At 53.5% G+C, this 27,724-nt stretch overlaps 1 protein-coding gene across 2 annotated transcripts; it reads right to left on the bottom strand.

Moving 5' to 3' along the window:
* Window positions 1-1,419: 1,419 nt before the first annotated feature.
* On the bottom strand, window positions 1,420-27,673 carry EML2 (EMAP like 2). Of its 2 annotated transcripts, XM_012761380.3 has the most exons (22): window positions 27,576-27,673; window positions 24,828-25,046; window positions 24,614-24,737; window positions 24,321-24,425; window positions 22,087-22,115; window positions 21,740-21,869; window positions 18,018-18,167; window positions 17,381-17,450; window positions 17,167-17,277; window positions 15,957-16,052; window positions 14,932-15,066; window positions 14,105-14,204; window positions 11,774-11,928; window positions 11,521-11,646; window positions 9,429-9,560; window positions 6,350-6,417; window positions 6,030-6,118; window positions 5,736-5,833; window positions 5,103-5,190; window positions 4,616-4,711; window positions 3,622-3,752; window positions 1,420-1,822 (listed from the first exon to the last, which is right to left on the bottom strand). In XM_012761380.3, exons 1-22 carry the CDS (start codon window positions 27,640-27,642, stop codon window positions 1,688-1,690), a joined length of 2,454 nt encoding a protein of 817 aa, XP_012616834.3. In that variant the 5' UTR covers window positions 27,643-27,673; the 3' UTR covers window positions 1,420-1,687. The 2 variants fall into 2 exon arrangements, with proteins under 2 accessions (XP_012616834.3, XP_075849297.1); XM_075993182.1 differs by lacking the exons at window positions 24,321-24,425; window positions 24,614-24,737; window positions 24,828-25,046; window positions 27,576-27,673 and adding an exon at window positions 22,609-22,698.
* Between the last annotated feature and the right edge of the window lie 51 nt (window positions 27,674-27,724).

Raw genomic sequence — 27,724 nt, forward strand, 5'->3', positions numbered from 1 at the left:
AAATCGATACCCTGGGGTGGTGGACAGTGTCTGCCCAAGACATCAGATGGAGACTTCTATTTCCTTGATTGACTTCAAGTTGCAGTTAAAAAACAAAAGACTTCTGTCTAGGCTGGGCGCGGTGGCTCACGCCTGTAACCCTAGCACTCTGGGAGGTAGAGGCGGGCGGATGACTCAAGGTCAGGAGTTCGAAACCAGCCTGAGCAAGAGCAGGATCCGTCTCTACTATAAATAGAAATTAATTGGCCAACTAATATATATAGAAAAGATTAGCCAGGGGCGGTGGCGCACACCTGTAGCCCCAGCTACTCGGGAGGCTGAGGCAGGAGGATCGCTTGAATCTAGGAGTTTGAGGTTGCTGTGAGTTAGGCTGAAAACAGGGCACTCTAGCCCGGGCAAGAGAGTGAGACTATGTCTCAAAACAAAACAAAACAAAAAGCTTCTGTCTAGGCCAGGTGCAGTAGCTCACGCCTGTAATCCTAGCACTTTGGGAGGCTGAGGCGGGAGGATGCCTTGAGCTCAGGAGTTCAAGACCAGCCTGAGCAAGAGTGAGACCCTGTCTCTATTTAAAAAAAAAAAAAAGACTTCTGTTTAATTCTTGTTTTGCTTTTTGGCTGCTTGCTTATAATTATCACTCCCATTTTATACAGGCTGTTGTCCATCCATAATGGTCCTTTTTTTCCTCTTCATAATTGTTTATTTATTTATTTTTTGAGACAGAGTCTCACTCTGTTGCCCGGGCTAGAGTGCTTTGGCGTCAGCCTAGCTCACAGCAACCTCAAACTCCTGGGCTCAAGCGATCCTCCTGCTTCAGCCTCCCGAGTAGCTAGGACTACAGGCATGCGCCACCACGCCCGGTTAATTTTTTCTGTATATATATATTAGTTGGCCAATTAATTTTTATTTTTAGTAGAGATGGCGTCTCGCTCTTGCTCAGGCTGGTCTCGAACTGCTGAGCTGAAACGATCCACCCACCTCGGCCTCCCAGAGTGCTAGGATTACAGGCGTGAGCCACCACGCCCGGCCTCATTTCATGATAATTGTTAAGTCAGAACACATTCATTCCAACATTATTTTTAGAATATCCCAAACACCACTCACTTTCCCCAGTTTTAGTGACTAATAGATATGCCACCACCAGACGCCCCTGGTAAAAACCATTTAGCAATTCCATTCTCGTCAAATGAGATCACAGGAGATCACAGCTGATGGCATTTCCACTTGTACTTAAATGGACAAGTGACCTTACACAAATCAACTGGTGACTTCGCTAGTGTCCTCTCTTCCAGAAGAAGAACTAATGTGAAGCGATCGATCAGCCCCTAAATAATTCTAAATTTGAATTCATACACACAGACTCATAGACACTTTACAATCTATGCACACACCAAACAAATATACCAATCCTGACACCACACTTCAGTGCATGTGTCTTTATTTCCGGATGATATATAAAAAAAAAAAAAAAAAAAAAACTTAAAAAAAACACCCCAAACCAAACACTGATGGCTCACCAAAGCAATGTGACCCCTCTTCCCACCCCGATAAATAGAGACTTCTGTTTGTCAGTCTACCCTCCCTCCCCCATAGCCCCCTCTGCTATAGACATACTCTGGGTATATATTATGCTACGCGGCAATAGACATCTCCCGAAAATAGAACTCCAGCCCTGCCACCCGATTCTGCCCTAGCCACTCCAGACCACCCGCCACTGCAGCACACTGGTGTCCTTGCCCCCTGTGGTCAGAGCCATGCTGTCATCCCACAAGAAGGCCACGTTCGTCACGTGACTGCTGTGTCCGCCATATTTGTGGCCGAGGGCCTGTTACAGGGAAAGAAGTAAAGAAAGGTCAGAGACGGCAATGACACCCATGGTCTCCTTGTCCCAACCCGCTTCTTCTCTGTTTAATAAGCCTCTCCTTTAAGAACCAGTGGGGCTTTGCCCCGTGGCTCACGCCTCTAATGCTAGCTTTCTGGGAGGCCCAGGCGGGAGGATGGCTCAAGGTCAGGAGTTCGAAACCAGCCTGAGCAAGAGGGAGACCCAGTCTCTACTATAAATAGAAAGAAATTAATTGGCCAACTAAAAATATATAGAAAAAATTAGCTGGGCATGGTGGCACATGCCTGTAGTCCCAGCTACTCGGGAGGCTGAGGCAGGAGGATTGCTTGAGCCCAGGAGTTTGAGGATGCTGTGAGCTAGGCTGATGCCACAGCACTCTAGCACGGGCAACAGAGTGAGACTCTGTATCAAAATAAATAAATAAATAAAAGAACAAGCAGGCATTTGAACTGGTATCTTCAACAAATTAACGGCGGCTACACACGGTGGCTCATGCCTGTAATCCTAGCAGTTTCGGAGGCTGAGGAAGGAGGATCACTTGAGGTAAGGAGTTTGACACCATCTTAAGCAATATATAGCGAGACCCCCTCTCTACAAAAAAAAAGAGAGAAATTAGCCAGGCGAGGTGGTGCATGCCTGTAGTCCCAGCTACTTGGGAGGCTGAGGTAGGAGGATTGCTTGAGCCCAGGAGTTTGAGGTTGCTGTGAATTATGATGATGCTACTGCACTCCAGCCTGGGCTGGAGTTTATTTATTTAAAAATTAGAAGAGTTCACGTTAAAATCCTGTTTTCTTTTTTTTTGTCACCCAGGCTGGAGTGCCCTTCAATTCCTGGGCTCAAAGGATCCTCCCACCTCAGCCTCACAAGTAGCTGGGACTACAGGTGTGCACCACCATACCTGGCTAATTTTTCTTATTTTGTGTAGAGACAGGTTCTCACTATGTTGCCCAGGCTGGTCTCAAACTCCTGGCCTCAAGCTATGCAAGGGATCCTCCCACCTTGGCCTCCCAAAGTGCTAGGATTAAAAGTATTAGCCATGGCACCCAGCCAAAAATGCTAGCTCTCTGGGTGGCCCAGGCGGGAGATATTTTTCGATTATCTTGATTGATGAGAAAAAAGAAAATCATGATTTCTGGCCTCTCTTATAAACTTGCAAGACCTGGCTATATCTCCTGTGCCCAGGCACACAATAGGTGCTTAATAAATATATATATTTTTTGAGACAGAGTCTTGCTTTGTTGCCTAGGCTAGAGTGAGTGCCGTGGCGTCAGCCTAGCTCACAGCAACCTCAATCTCCTGGCTCAAGTGATCCTCCTGCCTCAGCCTCCTAAGTAGCTGGGACTACAGGCATGTGCCACAATGCCCGGCTAATTTTTTCTATATATATTAGTTGGCCAATTAATTTCTTTCTATTTATAGTAGAGACGGGGTCTCGGCTCTTGCTCAGTTTCAAACTCCTGACCTCGAGCAATCCGCCCGCCTCGGCCTCCCAGAGCCACCCCGCCCGGCCAATAAATATTTGTTGAGTTAACAAAGACAAAAGAACTAAAGATGTCACAATTGCAGATGCTCTGAATTTCTGAAAGTCATCTTCAGCTCTACAGACTGAAATTCATGGACTTTGAGGTTTAAAAGGCCCTCGGGACCAAGCCCACTGTCGACCTTGTACAGATGTGGAAGCTAAAGCTTGGAGCAGGGGTGGGGTTGGACCAGAGCTGCCTGAATCTTGTCCCTAGCCCTGCTTGGTGTCCCCTGCCCCACCACGCCCCTTAGGGACTCACTCGAGGCTGACTGCAGGGGTAGCTAAACAGGTGGACTTTGCCAAAGTCATCAGCGGATGCCAGCAACGTCCCGTCGTGGGAGCGGGCCACGGCGTTAATGTCAGTGCCATCCGCCCCCTCGGACCAGATCCCTGCGGGCAAGACGGGGTGGTGGTAAGATGTCAGTTGGGGTCAGGGACCCCCTAGAGGAGCAGGCCCCCACCCCAGCCTCCCTGCCTTCCTCCCACATAGCCTATAGCTATCCAAGGACAGGAGTCTTTTTTGAAAATGTGAATCTGACCTGTCCCTGCAGTGCTCAAAACCCTTCCATGGCTCCCCAGTGTCCCCAGGAGAAAGCCTATGACCTTCAAGGCTCAGCAGGGGGGCCCCACCCACTGCTTCAGCCTCAACCCTCACAGCGTTCCCCTTAAACCCAGCGGTGACGTAGCCACCCTGCCTTCTTGCAAATGCCACTCGCTGTGTCGCCTCTCTGCTTTTGTACATGCTAAGGCCTTTGCCTAGAGACTGCCCGTCTTCACGCCTGGAAAGTCCTTCCTTGTCCTCCCAGTTCTAGCTCAGATGTCATTTCCTCCAAGAAACCCTCCCAGAGGAAGGGCGCCCTGTACCCTTCTCAGCTTCCCTGTCCCAGCCCTCCCCACATGGGTCATAGGCTGGGGCTGGGGCTGTTGCGGTCACTACCTTGCCTGGGTCAAGGGGGACACAAAAGTGCTCAGGGAGTATGTGTTGACTGCATCTGTCCCTGCATCAGCTGGGGAAATCAGCTGTGTGGGCCCTTTCTCTGGACCAGTTGCCACCACCCATCTAGTTTCATTTGATTACAGCTCGAAGCAGTCATCTCACCTCACCCTTTCCTCTTATACAAAATACAGCCCACACGCAGTAAAGGAGGGAGTTCCCTGCCCTGGAGAACCAATCAGAGATTGTGAAAACTACCAGTCAGGGATGTCTCTTGGAACTCCCATCCTCAGTGGGACTTCCTCCTTCTAGAACTTACCAAACACCCCAAACCCCAGGACACAAGTAGCTGTGGCCCATTCCATGTTCCTCACAGCATCTGCAGTGGTGATCTGCTTACAGGTAGCCGGGTCCCCTGGGGCAGAAAATCGGGGGAGGTGTTCAGAGCTGGAGGAACTCCTGGCTAAACCCACGCATTTCACAGACAGTGGGCACCGAGGTCCCAGACACAGGAGGCTAAGGTCCCAGAGCCCCTTCCGCCTCTCTGTACTGGCTGAGAAGGCTGGATTGTGCGTCCTGACACCCGCAGCCTGAGCTGTGTCCCCATCCACCCAGAAAGGGGAGAAATGGGTTAAAAGCAGGTTACCCCAGGGAATTCTGAATCAGAACAGCCCTTGAGTACCAAGAGCCAGGGGACAAAGGGACTGGAAGCCCCTGCCCCCCCTTCCAGATCTCAGAGGAGTCCCTGCAAACCACACACAAAGGTGAGACCGAGGGAGGAATGCCTTTGGGTCTTGGAAACTCACAGTACAGAATCTCATAGTCCCCGGAGTTGGTGACAAAGCAGCTGCTGTCCTGGGCCCAATCCAGGTGGGTGATAAAACTGGAATGGCCCTGGGGAGGGAAGGGGAAGAGTTAGAGCTGCGGAGGGCAGAGCTAAGGAGAGGGCGGGATTAAATCAGGAAGGTGGAAAGCAAAATACAGAGGTGGGGTGAGAACACAAGGGGGTCCGAAGGGAGGATACACAGGCCTTTGGAGTGTGGGGGCGGGGCCAGACTACCATGGGCGGGGCCAGACTGTGATGGGCGGGGCTAGACAGAAAGCACTTAGGACACGGGGAATTTAGGACATGTGGTTAGAGTTACACACAGAGGGACCAGCTGTGAATGCAAGGGGCGGGGCTACACGGAGGGGTGTGCTTAGAATGTGGGGGGCGGGGCTACACAAAGGGAGCATCTTGGAACGTGAGGGGCGGGGCTACACGAGGGGCGGGACTAGAACACAGGAGGTGGTAAATGTGTGGGCGGGGCCAAGACTCCCAGATGTGATCAGAGCAGTCAGTTGAGTATTGAAGCTGTGCTCCCTTGAGGTACAAAAGTGGTTAATGCTGCATTCCCTGTGCGGGTGGTGGCGCGGGCTGGGGGCCACTGCCCACTCACCGAGCACTTGCCCAGGCGGCTGACCTTGCGGCCGCCCTGGTCCACCGTGTACACGTACACCAAGTTGTCGTGGGAGCCCACGGCCAGGTACGCCCCGTCTGGGGGAGGGGGAGGGGGCTATGAGGAGGCACCCAGGCTCCGCCCCCTCCTCACCCAGATTCAGCCCCCTCAGCAGTCCCAAACTCCACCCTGCTGCAGTCCCTCCCAGGCCAAGCGGCACCGGCTCCATCCCCTCCTCCTGCTAATAGCCTCGGTCCTAGGCCCTGCCTCTCCTGTCCCAGACCTGCCCCTTACCTGGGGAGAAGCTGACCACTGAGATCTGCTCATTGCCATCTGTGTGGATAGCCACCAGGTCGTGGGTCTCCGTGTCCAGCAGCAGCCATCTTTGAGGAGAAGGCACGGTGGGGGGAGAAGGGGTAAGCTGAGCTCACAGAGAGGGCCACCAATCTGTGGGGCCCGAGGAAGGGATTAGAGGGGCCCCAGGAGAGATTTGGGAGAGGCTGACTCCAAAGGAGTATGTAGCAATTAGGGCCTGGTAAACAGTGGGTAAACAGTAGGGAAGTGGAGAGAGAGGGGCCAGTTCCCAGGGAGCGGAGAAGCCCTCCCCAATTTACCTGCCAGTCACTGTGCCCACAGCCAGGACAGAGCCACTGGGGTGGAAGCCAGCAGAGCGGGCAGGGTCCTGGGAAGGGAGAGAGAGGAGGCAGGGCTAAGAGCTGGGGTCCCATGTCCCTCTAGCCGTTCTGCCACAGACCCAACTCTTACCCTGGCATGAGGGCTCTCCCCTCCCTCTGCTGTCCTCCAGGAACCTCCCACCCCAGACTCCCAGGAAATCGGTCCCCTTTCCATTAACATGTTAGCCTGAACAGAAACCATTCCTCATGTCACTGCTGTCTCTGGATCCTTTTTAACTCCTGTCCTAAATGACTACAGGTTTATTATTCCAAGATGACTGCCTTAGCTAATTTCCTAGATGTAGAAATGTTGGGACAAAGGGTATCCATAATTTTAAAACTTTTGATGCATAATGCCATTTGCTTTCCACAAAAGCGTACCAAGTTATCACTAGTTTTGTCTGAGTGCCTGTTTCCCCACATCTTCATCAGCACTAGGTATTATTATTTTTTACTTTGGTGGGCATTTGGTTGGTTTGCTGGCATTACAGCACCATGGAGTCAGACCTGGGTTCAAACTGTGGCTCCGACATGTGAGCTATGTGAGTGACATCAAATAACCTTTCCTGTCCAAACCTCGATTGGCTCATCTGGCAAATAGAGATCTTCAAGAGACTTCCCAAGATCATTATAAGCAAGATGCAAAGTCTTTTGTTTTCAGACAGAGTCTCACTCTGTTGCCTGGGCTGTGGCATCAGCCTAGCTCACAGCAACCTCAGACTCCCAGGCTCAAGCCATCCTTCTGCCTCAGCCTCCTGAGTAGCTGGGACTACAGGCATGTGCCACCATGCCCGGCTAATTTTATATATATATATTTTTTTTAGTTGGCCAATTAATTTCTTTCTATTTTTAGTAGAGACGGGGTCTCGCTCTTGCTCAGGCTGGTTTTGAACTCCTGACCTTGAGCGATCCTCCCGCCTGGGCCTCCCAGAGTGCTAGGAATACAGGTGTGAGCCACTGCGCCCAGCCTAAGATGCAAAGTCTTTAGGATGGTAAACTAGTGCCATGGGCCACAGTTAGCAGTCAGTAAAGGTTAGCTGTGACTATTACTACACTGTGACACAGAGCACGTGATTTCACCTTTCTGAGCCTGTTTCCAAGTGGGGATCCGACATCCCCACTACCTTGTAGAGTTTGCAGGAGGAGTGAAAAAAATGATTTACTCTGGGAGGTCAAGGCGGATGGATCATTCAAGGTCAGGAGTTCGAAACCAGCCTGAGCAAGAGCAAGACCTTGTCTCTACTAAAAATAGAAAGAAATTGGCCGGGCGCTGTGGCTCACGCCTGTAATCCTAGCTCTTGGGAGGCCGAGGCGGGCGGATTGCTCAAGGTCAGGAGTTCAAAACCAGCCTGAGCAAGAGTGAGACCCCGTCTCTACTATAAATAGAAAGAAATTAATTGGCCAACTGATATATATATAAAAAATTAGCCGGGCATGGTGGCACATGCCTGTAGTCCCAGCTACTCGGGAGGCTGAGGCAGGAGGATCGCTTGAGCCCAGGAGTTTGAGGTTGCTGTGAGCTAGGCTGACGCCACGGCACTCACTCTAGCCTGGACAACAAAGCGAGACTCTGTCTCAAAAAAAAAAAAAAAAAAAAAAAAAAAAAAAAAAAAAAATAGAAAGAAATTAATTGGCCAACTAAAAATATATAGAAAAAATTAGCCGGGCATGGTAGCGCATGCCTGTAGTCCCAGCTACTTGGGAGGCTGAGGCAGGAGGATCACTTGAGCCCAGGAATTTGAGGTTGCTGTGAGCTAGGCTGACACCACGGCACTCACTCTAGCCTGGGCAACAAAGCGAAACTGTGTCTCAAAAAAAAAAAAAAAAAAAGATACAAGAGCTGACCCAATATCTCTTGACACGGCCCACAGATCACCTTAATCAGCTTGTTAAAAACTGTAAATTTCTGGTCCCAAACTCAGACCTCCTGAATCAGACTCTCTGTGGATAGGGCTCTTGTTTCCAGCAACTTCCCAGGTGATCTGATGCCCTTGGCAACCTAGAGAAATGCTGTGCTGAGCACCGGGCCTGTCATATAGCAGGTGCTCAACTAAGGCAGCCAGAATGAGGATTATAATACATGCCCCTAACAATTTCCAGGACCCACTATGCGGATTCACAGAAGTTCAAAGGCCATAAAGTAGTCCAAGGTCAAAGGTAACCCTGAAGGGATTCCTGGAGCAAAGCCTCCAAGGATGGTGTGGGGGATACAACAGGTTGACCGCCTTTCTTCCCACGTGTCTCCCCCTACTGCATAGGCAGCGGTGCCTAAAAACTACATCTACCAGAATCCTTTTCAGGATGCTGCTGTGATTTACATGCTATGATCAGATGCACTTTTGTGCCTCTGGAGGGCAGAAAGGCTGGCTTCTGCCACTCCTAGGGACCAGCTGGGTTGTAAAAGCACCAGGATCTGCTATGGTGGCGCCCACGCGCAGTCACTAGCCTCCTGCGTGTTGAAAGGCAATGGCGCAGAGTGGCTGCTATGACCAGTGTACATCTAGCCAGCGTCGAGTAGCTCTGGAGCAAGACAGTCCAACAGAACCTTCTGTGCTGATAGAGATATTCTACATCTGCACTTTCTACAATGGTAGCCGCATGTGGCAGCTGAGCCCTTGAAATGTGCCTAATGCAAGAAACTGAGTTTTTAATTGTATTTGCATTTTAGTAAGTGTGAATAGCCATGTGTGGCCAGTCGTTTTCACATGGAACAGTGTAGCCCTGGACTTAACACTTGCAGTGGCTGCGGCTTCCTGATTCCTGGAGGGCAGTTCTGATAGCATGTTCTGGAACTCAGTGGTTCCTGACTCCTGCCTGTGGCGGGTCAGTTCTGCAGCGTCGTTCTATGGAGAGAACCCACTCCTTCAGCCTGACCAAGAGAGCTTATAGGAACCCAATTCCCTGTATTCAATCCTCGTATGCATAAAGAGAACTTGTGTGGTTTCCGTCCATGTGCCAGGTCCCAGCATGGCGAGAAGTCATTGTGCTAGAACGGCGTGGCCAGCCCCCTTCCCCTTACCTCAATGCTCCGGCTCCACAGGGGCTGGTGGGACTCCGAGCTCCACAGATGCACCAGCTTATCCTGCCCGCAGGTCACAAACTGTGCCCGGCTGGGGTGTGTGGCCAGGCCCCACAGCTCTTCCGCATGGCCCTGGAGGAGAGGGAGGACGGCAGGATGGAGACTGTGACCCTAGCATCCAACCCCGATGCCAGAAAGAGGTGCTGAACTAGCCCCGGCAGCCCCTGCCCCAGCGTGTGGCTCAAGGCAAATCTTGTGCCTTTCTCCAGGGCTGCTGTCTTCCTCTTTGCACAATGGAAGCAGGAGAGCAGGTGGCTCAGAGCGTCAGTTTGGGAGTCAGACAGGCCACACGCACCCTGGGCACACACCACCGGGTGTCCAGCTCCAGGGACCTGGGAAGGCCTCCTGGACTCGGCCTGGAGTCAGACTCTTTCTCACTGACTGCGGGCAGCCACTTACTAGACAGGTGACTTCTCCCTGGAGCCCCAGTTTATCCTTCTGTAAAATGGGAACAATCAATGTGTGTGCCTCAGAGCATCCTCGTGCTTGCTCGAATTATGGATGGGAAATATTAAACATAGGCTGATTCAGAGAAAGTGCTCACAAAAATATAAGTGGTGAATTATTATTTTTTATGATGTAAAATATTAATATACTCTTAATAGTACTGATAACAAATCAATAATTAACAATAATCATATAATGGGCCAGGCACAGTGGCTCACACCTGTGATCCTAGCACGCTGGGAGGCTGAAGCAGGAGAATCACTTGAGGTCAGGAGTTCAAGACCAGCCTGGGCAAGAGCAAGACCTCATCTCTACTAAAAATAGGAAAAATTAGCCGGGCATGGTGGCACATGCCTGTAGTCCCAGCTACTTGTACTCGGGAGGCTGAGGCAGGAGGCTCACTTGAGCCCAGGAGTTTGAGGTTGTGAGCTAGGCTGACGCCACAGCACTCTAGCCCCAGTGACAGAGTGAGACTCTGTCTCAATTAAAACAAAAAATCATACAATGACATTATAATATGATTGTATCACAATCTTCACATTATTATGATTAACTTCAATATAATCATATATTATATGTATAATCATATATTAAGTATAATCAAGTATACTCATATATTAAAATACATTAATATAATAGGCATTATATTAGCATATTATATTATTAGAGCTATTAATTATGTTAACTACTATGTTGATGTAATTCATAATTATTAATATTATTGTGCTATTATTATAATATTATTACTTGAGGTCTCTAAGGTCCCTTTTGGCCTCAGGACAACTAGAAAATCCCTCTAGCTTTTGTTTTCCTTCATCTTCCTATGGAAACCAGAACCAAAGCAGCATCTAAATGCCGCAGCACAGATCTCAGCTAGACCATCAGAGGGACAATGCAGGGAAGGGGGGAAGGGAAGGGGACCACCAAATAAGGAGTAATTTTGGCCAAGACTTTGTGAGCACTTACTCGGAGCCAGGCACCATCTAAACGCTGTGTCTGAAGTGACCCACAGAATCCTCTAAAACCCCATGCGACTGGTTCTGTTACTTTCCCTGTTTCACAGAGACACAGAGAGGTGGCTCGCTTGCCCTATATAACACAGCTAATGGGTGACAGGGCTGTGATTGAAACCCAGGCAGCCACGCCCCAAAATTCATATTCCTAACTACTAACCTATAGTGCCTCCTGGTAGGTGGGTTTTTAAGGGGGTGGGAGGTAGGGGCAGGGCACAGCAGGAAGGCAGGAGTGAGCAAGTGAGTTGCAAGACGAAATGCAGGCAGACTCCAGGAGGGCCTTCCCAGAGCCTTGGGCTGGAGACCTGGGAGGTGTTACCTGAAGGATGCCACCCCAATCAGAGGGACAAGGGGCAGCATAGCTGGAGCAGGGGTCTGGGGACCCTCTGCTGTGCTCCCAGTTAACCCGTTGGTTGCTGGATCATGGCGAGTTCTGGAGAGGCCTTGGGTTGGGGCCAGGCCAGAGAAGGGATGGAGCAGGAAGGTGAAGGAAAATGGGAGTGGGAAGAGAGGGGGGTTGGATGGAGCAGGGGAGAGAAGGGAACTGGTTGGAGAGGGGGAGGGGTACTCACCTGAATGAGCAGCGAAAAGCCAGTGTGTGGGGAGCCCTGCAGGATGCAGTTGCGGGTGGTCCCCACGTACAACGTGTGCCCCTGGCCCTCCGCTATGGTGCGCACGGGGCCAAAGTCCTCAGGAACCTGGGTGGGCAGAGGAGGGAGGACAGATGAGCATAGGACACATGCAGGGGTGGGGGGGTGACGTGCTGAGGGGATAGGGGTGTGGCGTTGGGAGCCCTGGTGGGGAGTGGGGCCTCTCCCTACTCACCTCCACCTCCTGCAGCTTGCTGTAGTCAGGACCCCAGAGGACCACCCGCCGATCGCGGCCCCCTCCGGACACCAGCGTCCCGTCCCGCAGGGCGCAGAGCCCAAACACGCCGCCATCGTGGGCACCCAGCACGGCCTGTGTGATGCGATTCCCACCTGCGGGGTGGCCAGCGAAAGGGGTCAGCCTGGGGAAGCTGCCCCCACACTGACCCCTGAAAGCATCTTGTCCATTCACCTGCCCACCTCTCCACCTTCCATCTGCCCTTCTGCCCACCCGCCCACTCACCCTCCAGCCACCTTCTCAAATACCTTATCATCCATGCATTAAACCCACTGAACTAACATCTGTCCATCCACCCTTTGACCCATCCACCCACCCATCCATCCAACCACTCACCTATCTACTGGTCTGTCCACACATCTGCCTACCCACTCATCCATCCATCCATCCATCCATCCATCCATCCATCCATCCATCCATCCATCCATCCATCCACCCACCACTCTGTCTATCCATCTACCCACCCATCTATTCACCCACCCATCTACCGATCTATCCACCTTTCCTTCCATCCATCCATCAATCTCCTTCTCATTCATTCATTGGCTCTCTCTTTCATCTAACTACCCATTCACCAGGAAATCTATCCTTCCATCCAAACATCCACCCATTTTCTATTTTCCCACCCAACTACCCATTCACTAGTTACCCATCTATCCAACCATCTGTCAGTCTACCTATCTATTCATTCATCCATTAACCAATTCAATCAATGATTATTTAACCAGTATTCACTCTGAGCCCATCCTCATACTGGGGACACAGTGGTGACCAGGACAATCTCAGGTCATACCCTTCTAGGACTCACAGCCCAGTGGCAGAGACAGACTCATGAGTGATGACTCAAGGTGGTTAGGCCCAGAATGGGGAAACCCAGGAGACTGTGAGATCCCATAGAGGGCACCCAGGTTGTTGGGTCAGGGAGGGCTTCCTGGAGGAGGGGACAGCTGAGCAAGGATCTGAAGGTGGCATAGGAGTCAGCAATTAGGGACCAAGTGCCTGACTCCACCCAGCCTGGCTCAGCCTTGTGGTGGGGCACTCCCTTCTCTGAGCCCAATGTTTTTCATCAGTGAAATGGGGATAATATTCAGTGCAGCCTTGAATAAGGAATATAATATATGTGAAAGCAACAGTACCCAAGCCAAAAAAAGTCATTCATTTGTTCATGGCTGGGATAACCCATTAATTCTTTTATTCACACATTCACCAAAGGCTGAGACAAAGTTTTCACTCCTTTATCCTTGGCTAGGATGATTCATTATTTTTGTTATTATTATTATTATTATTTTTAGAGACAGGTCTCACTCTGTCACTCAGGCTAGAATGCAGTAGTACAATCACAGGTTACTGCAACCTCCAACCCTTGAGCTCAAGCTATCTTCCTGCCTCGGCCTCCTGAGTAGCTGGCGCTACAGGCGCTGTATTTTGTTTTTTATAGAGACAGGGTCTCACTACGTTGCCCAGACTGGTCTTGAACTCCTGGCCTCAAGTGATCCTCTCGCCTCGGCCTCTCTAAGTGCTGGGATTACAAGCATGCTCCACTGTGCCCAGCCAACAATCCATTAATTTATTAATAAAGTCATCCACTGGTTCGAATAACCATTTTTTCAACTCTTCATCCATCATTGGCTAGGACAGTCAACTCATTACTCAATTCAATCATCGGTCCACTTCCTGGAACAATCTATTCTTCGTAACATTAATCCATTGGCTAAAACAACCATTCATTCATTCACTCATTCATTCACTGCTCTATAGATCCTCTGACTGGGACAAGACCTATTCATTCATTAACATAATTATCTATTAATAGTGACAACCACTCATTTATTGAATTGTTCATTCATCTAATCACCCACCCATTAAGGAAGATGGCACATGTGTTGACTCTTTCTTCCATCCATTGACTTACATGACACCATTTGTTCATTCCTTTACTCATTCATTCATTTATTCATCAAGCCACAGCCTGGGACAATCCACATGTCCATCCACCCATCCATCCATTGGCCCACAACTGAGTTAACCCATTCATCTGTCATCCAGACTGGAGCCCTAACATGGGATATGCCGAGGACAAGGCTTGGGGGAATATGGGTTTCATGGAGTTGGGGACATTTGGGCTGAGCCCTGAAGGGGGTGTGGGAACTGGACAGGTGAGGATTTAATTTGGTTTATCATCCATTCCACGCGAGCAAGTAGGAAACAAGGCACAGCCAGGGGTGTTTGGGGAGACTGGGTTGGGGACCAAACAGATGGGGTGACACTGACCTTTGCCCCAGATGTAGAGGTTCCCCCCAGAGTCCCCAGTGACCACGTCGCCACCCTCCAAAAAGGTCACACACAGCACATACTTCGGCTTCTCGTGTTTCTAAGGTGGGGGAGGAGAGGAAGGGGTCAGAGCATTGCTGAAGCCGGGTGGCCTCCCAGAGGTCACCTGTCACCCAGGGCCAGGGTCCAGAGGATCCCCTCTATGCTTTTGCATGTGAGGCTCCATCTCCAACCTGGGGTGCTCAGGTGGCCTAGAAGTTCTGACGCCAACTGTCTCTTTTCCCCACCCCTGGGCCCACCTCCTGCCCTCCCCGTCTTCAGACTGTCTCTCCAGGTCCCTTCCCCTGCCTCAGCCACCTCTTCTCAGTGTCTGCGTCTCATCTCCACCCGTAACTGCTGTTCTCGGGGCCTCCCTTTTGGAGGTGGGAGCCCCAACTGTCCCCAAAGGCGGGGAGCCCTGTCTTCCCTCCCAGCCCTCTGCTCCCTGCTCAGTCTGTCTGTCCCGCTATAGCTCGTGTCTCTCTCAGCCAGTCACCTCCGAGCTCTCTGTGATTATTCATATTATTGACAACCAACAGAACTTATTTCTTGAGCACTTACTATCTGTTGGGAGCTGCTATACTATGCATCCCTTCGAATTCTCCCGACTGCAAAGGAGGATCACCCCCCATGGTATAGAGAGGGAAACTGAGGTCCCGGCAGGCTACCTTTTGGCATCCCTGTAATCCTAAACCTCTGCCACCCTCTCGTGTGTGTCTTGTTTTCTCCCTGAGTATTCCTGCCTACCTCTCTCGGGGCCAACCTATTCCCAAACCCCTGGCACTCACCTCAAAAAGGCCCTGCCGCTTGCTCAAGCTGCCTCCCTCCAGGGTCCAGAAGTAGATGTGGGATTTCCCACAGGTGATGAGCATGGTGGGGTCAGTGGGGTGGAAGGTGGCCACCAGTACGGCCTCGTTGCAGCACTTTGAGGGGTGGAGGAAATTCTGAATGAGGACCTCAAAGTAACCAGGGATGTCACACCCACCCCACATAAGACCGCCCTATACAGCTGTGTGTGTTGTGCACTGCACAATCTACTTGCCTACACCTTTCCTATACTAAACTGCAGGAGGCAGCACTAGCCATGAAGCATTATAGTCTTCTTCATCACCAACATAATGGCAGACCCTTTGAGAGCCCCTATTCTGCACTAAGCACTGTGCTAAGTAAGCACTTATAGTCTCACAGCACCCTGGGAAGTAAGACCCATTAGTGCCCCGTCATTACGGATAAAGACTTGAGGATCAGAGAGGGCAGTCAACTTGCCTGAGGCCACACAGCTAGGTGTCTGGAATCCAACTCACCTAGGTCTGACTGCAGAGCCCTGCCTCTCAACCATTTCTCCTTCCCCAAGCAATGGACCCTAGTGGATCCGGATCCTAGATTTCCTGCCCCCAGCCCAGGACAGGTGTGTGACCTTGGGCGAGGATCTTTCCCCACTACTGCACCTCGTCTGTGAAGTAGGCCACTGCCCAGAGAGGCAAATTAAGGCTCACCACAGAACTGTGTAGTCAGCAACTATACTCATACCAACCCCTTCTGCTGGTCCTGGTCCACCCACGCCAAATCCCAACATCCTCGCCAACACCCTACGAGGAAGATGCCACCATCGTCTCCATTTTACAGATGAGGCTACTGAGGCTCTGAGAGGGCAAGCCACTTGGTCAAAGTCCCATAGCCAGCAAGTGGCCAAGCCAGGACTTACACATGGGTGTATCCCACTCTAGACTCCTAACCACTGAGACCAGGCAAGTCCCACGGCAGGGGGGTGGGGATGAGTCCCAGAGGGAGGGGATGAGAACGATGACCCCACCTTGACATCTACCACCTTGGCCTCCTTGGCCCAGTCCCACACAGAGAGCACGTGGTCATTGGATTCGTCCACTGCACACAGCAGGTTGCCCCCATTCTACAGAGGAGGAGAGAGACAAAGTGAGTCAGATCCATCCCCATCCCCATCCCCATCCCCATCCCCACTGGGGCATTCGCCAAACAGGCCTGTTTTAAGACCTTCAAAGACCTTGGCCCATGTCACACAAAACACATTAAAATACACCCCCTCCCCATCTAGGGACTGCAAAGATATCTTAACGGGTTTTGACAACTTGCCTTTTGAAATGACTCATCCCTATGAAATTCATCTAATTCACCCCTCTGCTACGGTTTCTCTGTTGCAAGCACACGGATTCTTGCTGACATCATCTCATTTGCATTCTCATATGCAAAGACTTTTATGTACATGTAATTCAACAATTAATAAAGTTGCTATAATGTTGGGTTTTAGTTAAACACAGGTTCATTTTGACTTGGCAGGGTATTGGTTTTTTTTCTTCCCTGCACTTTGGTAACTATGTAGCTTTCTCTCCCCTCCCCGAGCTCTCAAATGTCTCTTTAAGTCTCAGAAAACCTGTGAGGCTCTCATCCAGTGCTTCTGAAACTGTCTGTGAGGAGGACTGATTTGTCTTTCACTCCCAGATCCATTGCAAACCAATGGTTTTGTAAAATATGATAACAATGTAAAATATGATTAAAAAAAAAAAAGCCCGCCACACCCTCGTCACGCACTTGACTGTTGCGTGCATGTCAAATTGCTCTACAAATTCTCCAAGGCTTACTGCCGATTTCTGCCTGGACGTGCCAACACCTGTCTGGGGCCGCACAAGGAGCAGCTGGGCCCTAGACAATGGGCTTAACATGCTTAAGGGATGAGGCTCCTTCCAGAGTGACAGGGGGTGCTAAAAATAGCCCAACAAGCATTAACTGATCTGCAAGGGAACACTGAGAGTTTGGGACGAATGAGGACATAAGGTGCTCCTCGCTATGGCAAACCGCAGGTCTGCGAGGACATAGAGATGGGAGCGCAGCTTCCCGCAATTCTGCCGGAGGCGTGGCCCGCCCCGTGACGTCACAATGAGGGCGTGGTCTCCAGCCCGAAAGGGCGGGGGGGGGGGGAAGACATGCGAGCATTTGCCCTGGTTTTTTTTGGAGGTGAGGTGGCCAGTGAGGATGTGCAAAGGACTTACAGATTTGGAGAAGCCCACACAGCACACCGCTCTGTCGAACACCCCCAGGCCCAGCACGTGTAACGTGGAGAGGGAAACTGAGTCCCAGATGCGCACGTGGGGTGGCAGCGGCTGCAGGAAACAGAGGACCGTTACCTGGCCCGCCCAGCTGCCCGCTACCCCCCCCAACTCCGGTCCTGCCCTCTTTTTTTGCGTGTCCCTTCCCCCCCATTACCTTCCCCTCCTTAGTGGTGCCCGCCACCTGTCCTGTGGCGATGGTGACCATGTCCGGGTGGATGGCCAGGCTGAGGAGAGGGGAGACAGAGGGACAGGGATCAGGGAGAGGGAAGGGCTCTAGGCGGCTCGCTGACACAGTGCCTGGTTATTCAATCCACAAATTGGTTGATTGAGTTTTTTAGTCAATAAACATTTACTTGGTCCTTCAATAGCGCTAAGTGGACCCCCTCTGGGCACACTGGCTCAGAAGCTAGACTCAGGCCTGGGATCTCTAACTCAAAGGCCAGCAGGACTCAGGCCTGTACCACCAACAGTGGGAACACACCAATTTTTAAGGGGCCGCCCCCACGCAACTCGCGCCCACCACCAGACTGCCTGGAGTGCCAGTTTAGAGTTTTCAAAAGAAGGAAAAGATCCAGGCATTGAGTGAATTTGCCAACATTGGAAATGTTGGTACCCAATCCACATTTTCCCACTGAAGTCAGCCTGGGGGCAGCTGGTGGCTTCGGAGATGGAGCACAGGCTTGGCCCCACCCTCACCCAAGGTGGCAGCGACCACGTGGAACAGGCCAAGTAGGGGCAGGGGCTGACATTGACCAACATCCCTCTCCTGTCCCCTCCCTCTCGCGCCTCACCATTTGATGTCATCGTTGTGTCCTAGGTAGTGTCGTTGCCTCTGCTCTTCCAAGCTGTACAGCACGGCCACAGAGGCGACAAAATACACGATCTCCCCCGTAGGTAGCAGGTAAAGGTTGGCCCGGCAGTCACGGCCGCGGTAGCCGTAGCTGGAGACGCCCAGGGCCTGGTTAAGGAGCCTGTTTTTCCTGTGTCAACTCTTCCCCCTGCAGGGGGTTGAATGATGGTCCCCCTCCCAACAAATGTCCACGGCCTAGCCCGCAGCGCCCGAGACTGCAACCTTATATGGAAAATGGGTCTTTGCAGATGCCATTACGGACGTGAAGATGAGGTCATCTTGGAGTGGGCCCTAAATCCAGGCCCAGGGTGAGGCGGGGGTTGGGGGACAGAGGCCACGTGAAGACAGAGATGGGAGTGATATGCCCACAAGCCAAGGAGCCCCAAGGATTGCTGGCAGCCACCAAACATTAGGAGCCAGGCAGGGAACAAACTCTCCCCTAGAGCCTCTGGAGGGAGCGTGGCCTTGCAGCCACCCTGATTATGGACTTCTGGCCTCTGGAACTGTCAAGAGAAAAATTTTCTGTTGTTTTAAGCCACCAAGTCTGTGTTTGCAGTCATTGTTAATGGCAGCCACAGGAAACTAAAACACCCCTGATTTCCCCCGGCGAGGCCAGAGGGATCCTGTTCAAACCCGTTAACATTGAAGTCAGCTCATATCCTTTCCCTGGCTGCCACCTCACTCAGCTCAAAGTCAAAGTCCTCACAAAAGCCCAGGACTGGCTGGTCTGGGCCCCCAGCACTCCCCTCATACCCACTCAGCTCCTGACATCTTCACCTCCCCCCTGTACTCACCTCAGGGCCTTTGCACTTGCTGTTCCCTCCACCTGAATACTGTTCCCCTTCATCTCTCCCTGCTCTCTAGCCTCCCTCAGGCCTCTGCCCAACTATCAGCTCCTTGGAGAGGCCTTCTCTGCCCACTGATTTAAAACTGCAAACCCATCCCCCTCTGCCCACACCCCTTCCCTGCTGTATTTCTCCAATGCACTCATCGGCACCCACACATTATCTACTGAACGTGTCATCTGTCCCTGTGACCAGAGTGACCACTGCAGGAGGGCAGGGATCTTTGTCTGTTTTGTTTACTGCTATATCTGCCATGCCCAGATCAGGGCTTGGCACACAATAGACATTATGAGTTCAGTATCTGTTGAAGGAATGGCTGTCCCTTCTCAGAACTTTCGAGGCTCTCCAGTGCTCCCGGGAGAAAGCCCAAACCCCTCTTAACCGGCCTGAGTGGCCCCTCGCTGGCCTTAGCGGGGCTCCTGTCCTCCTCTGCTCTCTGATCTTGGAGCTCCTTAAACTGCCAGTATTATTACCACCACCCCAGGCCTTGGCATTGACCTTTCCCTTTGCCTATTACACACCCCCAACACCCGTCTCAGCTCTCACCTCCTCAGAGCAGCTCTCGGACTCACTTCCCCCACTGGACTCAGCCACTTAGTAATTATCTCACTGATGCGTTAATTATCTGCCCATATTCCCCAAGGACACTGGGAGATCTGTGGTGGCTGAGACTGGGCCATTCTTTCCACTTCTATATCTCCTCCTCCAGGAAGCCCTCCCTGGCCCCAGGCTGGCTCAGCTGCCCCCATGTGGGTTCCCCCATCCCAGCCTCCCACAGGTTGTCACTGTCACTGAGTCTGATCCCCTGCTAGACTATAAGCCACAGAAGGGCAGGTGAACGCTGTCGTGGTCACTGCTGGGTCCCTAGCTCTGTCTCAGATGTTCCGAAAACATTTGAATGCATGTCAACATGTATACCCTGACCCCACAGAAACTTCTCTGCCCTGCAGTCACTGCAGAGATGAACAATCTGAGGTGCACCCTAACTTTTGCAGTCACAGTCTCCTCTCTGCAGGTGACTATCAAGCACTGCCTGGCAGGACAGTTGGGACTTCCTCTAGAGAGGAAGCCAAGGCCCCCAGGGAAGCAGACAGGGACTGGATTCCTGGGGCGTGGACTCCAAGCCCAGCGGGCTTTCTGGAAAAAGCTTGAGTCCCAGAGTCAAGGTTTTTGTTTCAGATCTGTTCTGACTCCCTACAACAGGGCTCAGTTACCTCATCTGAAAAGTGAAGGTAAGAATTCCAAACCTGCAGGCCTCAGGAGACCACTGGTTGTAAAAATACATTCTCAGTGCTGCAGAAGAGAGGGATCATATTATTCAACATATTTGTACATGGAAGAACTTAGAACAGTGCCTGTCACATAGTAAGTGCTCAATAAAAATTAGTTATTTTATCAGTCTCTGTATACAGGGCATATACTATGAGCTCAGCATCTTTACATGTTATTTCACAGTCCTATGAATCTGAGATCATAAGACCCATTTTTTCAGAGAAAGCAACCAAGGCACAGAGAATCAAGGTGACTTACAAAGGTCACACAGCCAGCCAGAGGCTGCGCTGGGGTTTGAACCCATTTCCGTCAGGCTCCCAATCCAGGGCTGCTAACCATTCTCAACTTCTTCTATTTTTTTTTTTTTTTTGAGACAGAGTCTTGCTTTGTTGCCCAGGCTAGAGTAAGTGCTGTGGCCTCAGCCTAGCTCACAGCAACCTCAAACTCCTGGGCTCAAGCAATCCTCCTGCCTCAGCCTCCCAAGTAGCTGGGACTACAGGCATGTGCCACCATGCCCAGCTAATTTTTTCTATATATATTAGTTGGTCAATTTCTTTATAGTAGAGATGGGGGTCTCGCTCTTGCTCAGACTGGTTTCGAACTCCTGACGTTAAGCAATCCTCCCGACTTGGCCTCCCAGAGTGCTAGGATTACAGGCATGAGCCACCGCAACCAGCCCTCAACTTCTTCTGTTACTAAAATACCCCAAACTTACTCAGCCACATCACACTTGTACCTGCTGTGACCTCTGTCTGGAATGTCCCCTTCCGGTTCTTTCTACCCTGGCTCCTAATTGTGCAGTTCTTAGTGCAAACATCCCCTCCTCGGAGAAACCTAGTTGCTCCCCTCCCCTGACCTTAGGTTCCAGTATTTCCCGCATTTATTCCTAAATGAAATGATCTCATTTATTTATTTATTTATTTTGAGACACAGTCTCACTCTGTTGTCCAGGCTAGAGTGAGTGCCGTGGCGTCAGCCTAGCTCACAGCAACCTCAAACTCCTGGGCTCAAGCGATCCTTCTGCCTCAGTCTCCCAAGTAGCTGGGACTACAGGCATGCACCACCATGCCCGACTAATTTTTTCTATATATTTTTAGTTGGCCAATTAATTTCCTTCTATTTTTAGTAGAGACGGGGGTCTCGCTCTTGCTCAGGCTGGTTTTGAACTCCTGAGCTTGAGCGATCCCACCTCGGCCTCCCAGAGTGCTAGGATTACAGGCGTGAGCCACCTCGCGGCCTGAAATGATCTTGTTCATTTAATCCCTGGCTCCTGTGCTGTCACCCCTCTAGAAGGTGACCTGGGTGAACACAGCTCACTCGTAGAGGAGAATCTGCCATGTAGAAGGCACTCGGTAAACATTTGCATTAATGAATAAAAAGGTCATTTCAGCTACCCCGCTGAGCCATGGGCTTCCTGAACCCTCAGCTAGAGAGGCCTGGGAAGTCCCACTTTGAGTGCAAAGTCCCTTCCCTCCTGCTCCAGAAGGGCTCTCTCCTCGGGAGGGGGTGCAGGAGTGCAGAGGAAGAGATATGAGCAAAAGGATACACCCAGTCCAGCTTGAGCCGGCAGGAAGGCAGCTCCGAGCGTGTGTCCAAGCTGTAGGTGGGTTCCAGCTGGTCTGGGATCAGCATGGGCACAGGGCGGCCCCTCAGGAACATTTTCACCGAGCCCTCCTCTGCCAGGACACCCCCAGAGGTCAGGCGCTGACACCAGCCCCCACCCTTATTCCCACGCCTCTTCAGGCTTCATTTTTAAAAATAAATAAATAAATATACAGGTGGGGAAACTGAGGCCAGAGAGGCAAAGGCCCACTAGCCAGGTCTCAGGACCTCCAGCTCTGGCCTGTCACCCCAGAAAGCCTCCAGCAAGCCCTTCCCCCTGTCCCCACTCACCTATGCTGAAGATAACTTCTTTGGTTTTGCTGTCAGGAAAGGATACAGAAAAGTGGAAAAGGATTAGTAGGCGGGGTTAGAAAAGGGGAGAGACCACGGCCCCCCAGTGCTCCCCGAGGTCTCCGCTGAGTCTGGGCTGAGTCAGGAGCGGAGCGCTGCCTCTCTGCAGGCCGTGTGCTTTGCTCGGTTGATCTTGCAGAGCCTAAGACACAGGCCCAGAGAGGCAGTGATCGCCAAAGATCACACAGCACGAAGTGGCAGGGACGCGATCCTGGAAGAGGGGAGTCACCAGGGTCCCCTCCCTCCTAATCAGCACGGTGCTCCCCAACGCTCCCACCGCCCAGCGCCCAAAGCTTGAAGCAGCGGGAGGAGCCCTGAAAGTTTTAGGGAAGGGGCGTGTCCACACATTCCTTTCACCGGCCGCAGGGGGTGAGGCTCCCGGGCCTGGGCCCCCGGGGGTGGGGGAGGCCTGGGATCCCGGCCCGAGAGCGCGGGGAGGAGGGGTCTGCGAGAGGGTCTCACCCAGCTCCAAAGCTACTCATGGCGGCGGCTGGCAGAGCTCGGAGGCCGGGGGTGGAGCCGGGGCCGGCTCTGCAGCTTCCGGCCCTGGGAGGCGCCGCGCCCGCGCCCTGCCCCGCCCTCCGCGGCCCACCCCTGCAGCCCGCGGCCCACCCCTGCAGCCCGCGGCCCACCCCTGCAGCCCGCGGTCCCACGGAGCCCCACAGTCCCGGCTGTGGAGTCCTGATCCCAGGCTCTTTTGGGGGTGGGTGGGGGAGAGTGGTTGAAAACATGGACTCACTCGGGACCACGCCTGCCTGAGTTCAAACCCCAGTCCTGCCACTTCCCTGCAGGGTAGACAAGTTGCCCGACTTCTGCCTCAGCTTTCTTATTTTAAAAAATGGGCATAATAAGGGTACCCATGCTTCCCGGGGTGGTTGCGAGGGTGAAATTGGCTCATTCATGTGGAGTTGCCAGGTGTCGCGCCTGACACATGACACTATGACACTCATACTGGAGTGGAGTTGAAGTGTGTGGCTTTTTTTTGTTTTGTTTTTGAGACAGGGTCACTCTGTCGCCCTGGCTAGAGTGCCGTGGCGTCATCAGAGCTCACTGCAGCCTCAAACTCCTGGGCTCAAGTGATCTTCCTGCCTCAGCCTCCCAAGTAGCTGGGACTAAAGGTGGGCGCCACCACACCGGGCCAATTTTTCTATTTTTTGTAGAAACAGGGGTCTTGCTCTTGCTCAGGCTGGTCTCAAACTCCTGACCTCAGCGATCCTCCTGCTTCGGCCTCCCAGAGTACTAGGATTACAGGCATGAGCCACTGTCCCAGGCCTGACATGTGTGCCTTTGACCATGGTCTGACCTTGGCCCGGCCTCCAAGCCCTGCATCCGGACCCCTGCAGAAGTCCAGCATGGCCTGGCCCCTGGGGCGTTTGCCACGCCTAGCATTCTGATCACACCCACCTCCTCCTAACTCCTTCCCTGTGTTGACTCAGTCAGTCTCTTAATAATTGATTGCCGCCCCCTCCTCTGGGCTCTCCTCCTCCAGCTCCACCACGTGCTCTGACCACGTCCACTTTCACGTGACCCACTCCCTGAGTTGAGTCTCTTCAAGGCCTCCAAGTTGGCTCCGCCCCTTGAGATTTGACCAGGGCCACCAATGGCCCCGCCCCACCTTCAAGCCACACGCGTTTTCTTTGGCCAGGGACCTGACTCAGTTCCACCAGAGCTTCTGGAATCTGACACTCTGCCACCCGGTCTCAGCCTTTGTGACCCCCCGCAAGGCTCCAGGTTCTGATTCCGCCCTGGCTGACACTCTGGCCACACCCCGACCTCAGATTTCCTGCAGAAACTCTGAGGCTTCTGCCCTGACTGCATCCCTGAGACTCAGTGGGGACTCTCTTTCACCTTACTAGCCGCGCCCATAGCCTGGCTCCTCCCGGACACCCTCCCTGGCTCACCTGGTAACCCCGACCTGGCGCCTTCTGTGTTCTAGTCCCGCCCCTTAACGCTGGCCACGCCCCTCCACATCGGCCCCGCCCCCAGGCCTTAGCTGCCAGTTCAGCACTGGTCCCTCCAAGCTTCAGGCACTGTCCCCGCATTCCGAACTGGCTGACCCCACTCTAGGTTATGACCACGTGGCCTGGGGCATGACTCCAAGCTCCCCACCCGTGCCCCTGCCTATCTGAGGTCCTGGCCCCCCCTCGGTGACATGACCGTACCCGGGTCCTTACCCTTCCTTCTTGGCGCTGCAGTTGCTGCTGGAGGACGTGGTGCGGCTGCGGGGGTCCTCGCGGCGCACGGAGGCAAGGCGCTCTGGTGACAAATAGCGGCGGCCACTGCAAGAAGAGAGCACAGCTGGGGGCAGAGCCTTCGAGGCCAGCAGGAGAAGTGTCGTGGGCGAGCAAGATCCTCCGTGCACCCTCGTTCGTGGGGCCAGGGCACATGAGTCCCTCCTCCGTACAAACAGCCTCAGTCTCCCACAAGGCCCCCGGAAGGGGCCGGGCATCCCGGCTTCGTGCCTTACCTGCGCCCAGAGGTCGCCTCCTTCTTGGGGGAGGATGGGGACGTGGCATAGCCGCCCACACGCCGCGGGGGTCCCGAGCCATTGAGGGGCGTCCTGGTGGGAAGGCCTTTCAGGAGCTGACACACTGGAGAGGCCAGGTTGGAGGACAGACGAGGGTGAGTATGAGGTCCGGGCCTTCCTCCCCCATCCCACCCCTCCACTCTAGCAAAGATACCTGAGGCGGTGGTGCCTAGGCGTGGAGGAGCGCGGCCCTTGGGGGTGCCCCGCGCGCGCAGCACGGCGCCCTGCTCTTCGCAGGCCCGCAGGCGCCGCAGCGCATCAGCCAGCGCCGCCTTCAGGACCGCCAGCTCGTCCTCCTGCAGCTGCAGCCGCTGCTCCAGCGCCGACACGCGGTCGTCCACCTCCATGCCGCTCGTGCCCGACAAATTGTCATCTGGAAGGCGGGGGAGCGCCGGCTGCTGGGGCCGCCCGGGAGCTCCGAAGTCCCGAGGCACGCCCCGTTGTCCCCGCTGTCCCCGCTGTCCCCGCTGTGAGCGGGGCCACCGCGCCCTCCCCTTCCAGCTACCTGGGACTGGGCCGCCGGGAGATGGGCCACCGGCGCTGGCTCCCCAGGGGGAAGGAAATCCCCACCGCCCTGCAGCGCGGCCCCACAGTCCTCTGCCGCAGCGCCCTGGCCGTGTGACCTTGGGGAAGTCCCTTCCTCTCACCCTCTAAAGTTTTGTGACTCCAGGCGCCTCTCACTCCGGTTTTAAGACTGTGACTAAGATGCTTAACGTCTGTGTGAGACATCGACGTTCTAGAGAGGACACCAACCTACTCCTGGCGACACTGACATTCTAGAATGGACCCCAGCGTTTCCCGACGAGCATTCTATCATGGATACTGACGTTCCTTCGCTGTCCCGAGACTTCCCAAGCCAAAAGGTCACGCGGAGTTCCTCCCCTGCCCCAGCTCCGCTCGCCGCGGGGTTCTGCCCTGGAGCCGGCCGCAAGGACGGAGCTTCTGCGCCCCCTGGCGGCGCACTTGGGGGTTGCAGGCGGCACATCGCAGACCCGGGAGACCCAAGGGAGGGAGATGCGGGCCGGGTTGACACCGAAACTCTGGCCCAGCGGGGGTTCCTCTCTTCTGTTATGCTTCTTTATTTCGCTTCTGCACCCCCACGCCTCATAGTTGGCTTTGTCCCTTCTCTCCGGCTCATGGGTGCAGCCAAAATGACTCCCCCATGGCGTCCCCCACCCCTTTTTTCCCAAAGTGGGAGGGGCAGAGGACAAAGTGGACCTCCCCTCTTCCCCCAAGAACACTCATACCCAGACTCATTGCTGGCCGCAGCCAAGGAGGCCCTGGCTCCCAGCCGGGTGGAAGGAAAGGTGGTAGCGTAAACAGGGAGGAGGCGTGGAGGTCGCACCTGCCATCCCGCGTCCTTAGGCCGCCCAGCCTGCCTGCTGGGCTCTGCAGTGCGGCCCGGGGCCCTCCCTCCCCCCCCCACCATCCCCACCACCCCGCGGCCCAATCGCCAGCCGAGCTTGCCCTGCCCTGCCCCCCACCCAGCGCCTCCCGGTCCGGTGCTTGGACCTGCAGAGGACGGTGGGGGCCTCCGAGGTCAGAAGGGAGAGCTCTCAGGACCGGGAACTCCTAAAAGGGGTGGCGTCCCGTTTTGCAACCAGGAAAACTATGGTGCAGAGACACGCCGAAGGTCACACAGCCAATAAGTGGGGGCAAGGGGACCCAATCACCTCCTCCTAAGTACCATTAATAATATTAACCACACACACACACACACACAAAAAAAAGGTAGCTGTTACTGTGAGCTTACATGGGCCAGGCACCGCTCGACAATTAGCATGCTTCCTGGTTCATGGTATGTGCTCAATAAATCCAGAATAGAATGAACTATTTTTATGGTACCTAATGCTTTTGGCAATTCTAGTAGTTGTAGTATTATAACTATAACCATTTTAGGAGGAAAGGAGGAGGAAGAAGACCAAAGCCCAGAGAGGTGAAGTTACTTTTCCATGGACACACAGCCTTTCAGTGGAAGAACCTATACTCAAGCCAGGCTTAGGCATCCAATCATGCTGCCTCTTAGAGGGACAGAAGAGGACAAAATGAGCATTCTGGGTCCTCTGCCAAGTCCAGTGGCCCCTGGCACCAGGGTGTGTGCCCAGGGGAGTGAGCCTCCAAACTGAATGCTGGTCTCTTCTCAGGGCCCCCTGAGTGGAATGGAGACACTTTCACCTTGACCCTTCTGTCCCCACCCAGAGAGGCCAGCTGCATTCAGAGGCCTTGGCCTGCCCATCCCACCCCACAACTCCCTGCCCTCCGCCCTTTTGCCCAAAGACCAGGCCCCACTTCCCACTTCTTCTCCCACCTCCCCCTCTGCCCCCAGCTCCCTCCTCTGGGCCTGACACCCACAATGGCCCTTCCAGGTGTCATATCCACTTGTCCAGGTAGAAGGGATGGGTCCTGATGGGTGGGAGGGGCAGGGCCTGAGGGCCCGTGTCACTGTATTTGGGGGATATGGTGAAGGCTAAGTCCCCTGGCTGTCCTACCTGACCCCATACCCTGTCCTCAGCTCAACACCAAATCCCACCCCACCCTCCTCTAATCTGTCTGTCCCTCTGCTATGGAGACAGGGGAAGGTCCCAGAGGATTCAGAGGAGAGAGAGAGGGCAGAGTTCCAGGCCCAGTCGACCCCCAAGTCCTCCCCTCTTCCAATCCCAGGTTTTCGGATTCTGCCCCCTTCTCTGTGTCTAGTCACCTCGGGGACAGGGGAGGACCAAAGAGGGTGGCCGCTTGATCTGGGCTTTGGGGACCTTGCTCTTGGGTCAGGATCCTGCTGAGGGGGAGGAAAGGGAATCTTCAGAAAGGGAGGGGGATGGGGACTTGGAAGGAGGAGGTTGGGGCAGAAGGAGATGGGTCCAGCCCTGGGCGGGGCCAAGGTCGGGACTGAGGAGGGTCTCACCGTTGCAGTATTGCAGCAGCGAGGACGTGTCGTAGAGGCCGCAGAAGGCCGGGCCGCGCTCCGCCATCGCCCCGCCACAGCCACCACCGGCCCCCCCAGCCCCAGCCCGGGCCCGGTCCCCCCACCAGGCCCTGCCTCCCGTTGCCATA

The sequence above is a fragment of the Microcebus murinus genome, chromosome 16 (genome assembly GCF_040939455.1).
Source record: "Microcebus murinus isolate Inina chromosome 16, M.murinus_Inina_mat1.0, whole genome shotgun sequence".
In the NCBI taxonomy this organism is placed as follows: Eukaryota; Metazoa; Chordata; class Mammalia; order Primates; family Cheirogaleidae; genus Microcebus; species Microcebus murinus.

Excerpts from the sequence above, each read along its gene's own strand:
- EML2 (XM_012761380.3), bottom strand. The coding sequence starts at position 27,642 with ATGGCGGAGCGCGGCCCGGCCTTCTGCGGCCTCTACGACACGTCCTCG. Across the intron at positions 24,738-24,827 it reads CCTAGGCACCACCGCCTCAG|TGTGTCAGCTCCTGAAAGGC; the intron begins GTATCTTTGCTA and ends TGGCCTCTCCAG. Across the intron at positions 5,834-6,029 it reads AGTGGTCAGCTTCTCCCCAG|ACGGGGCGTACCTGGCCGTG; the intron begins GTAAGGGGCAGG and ends CCCCTCCCCCAG.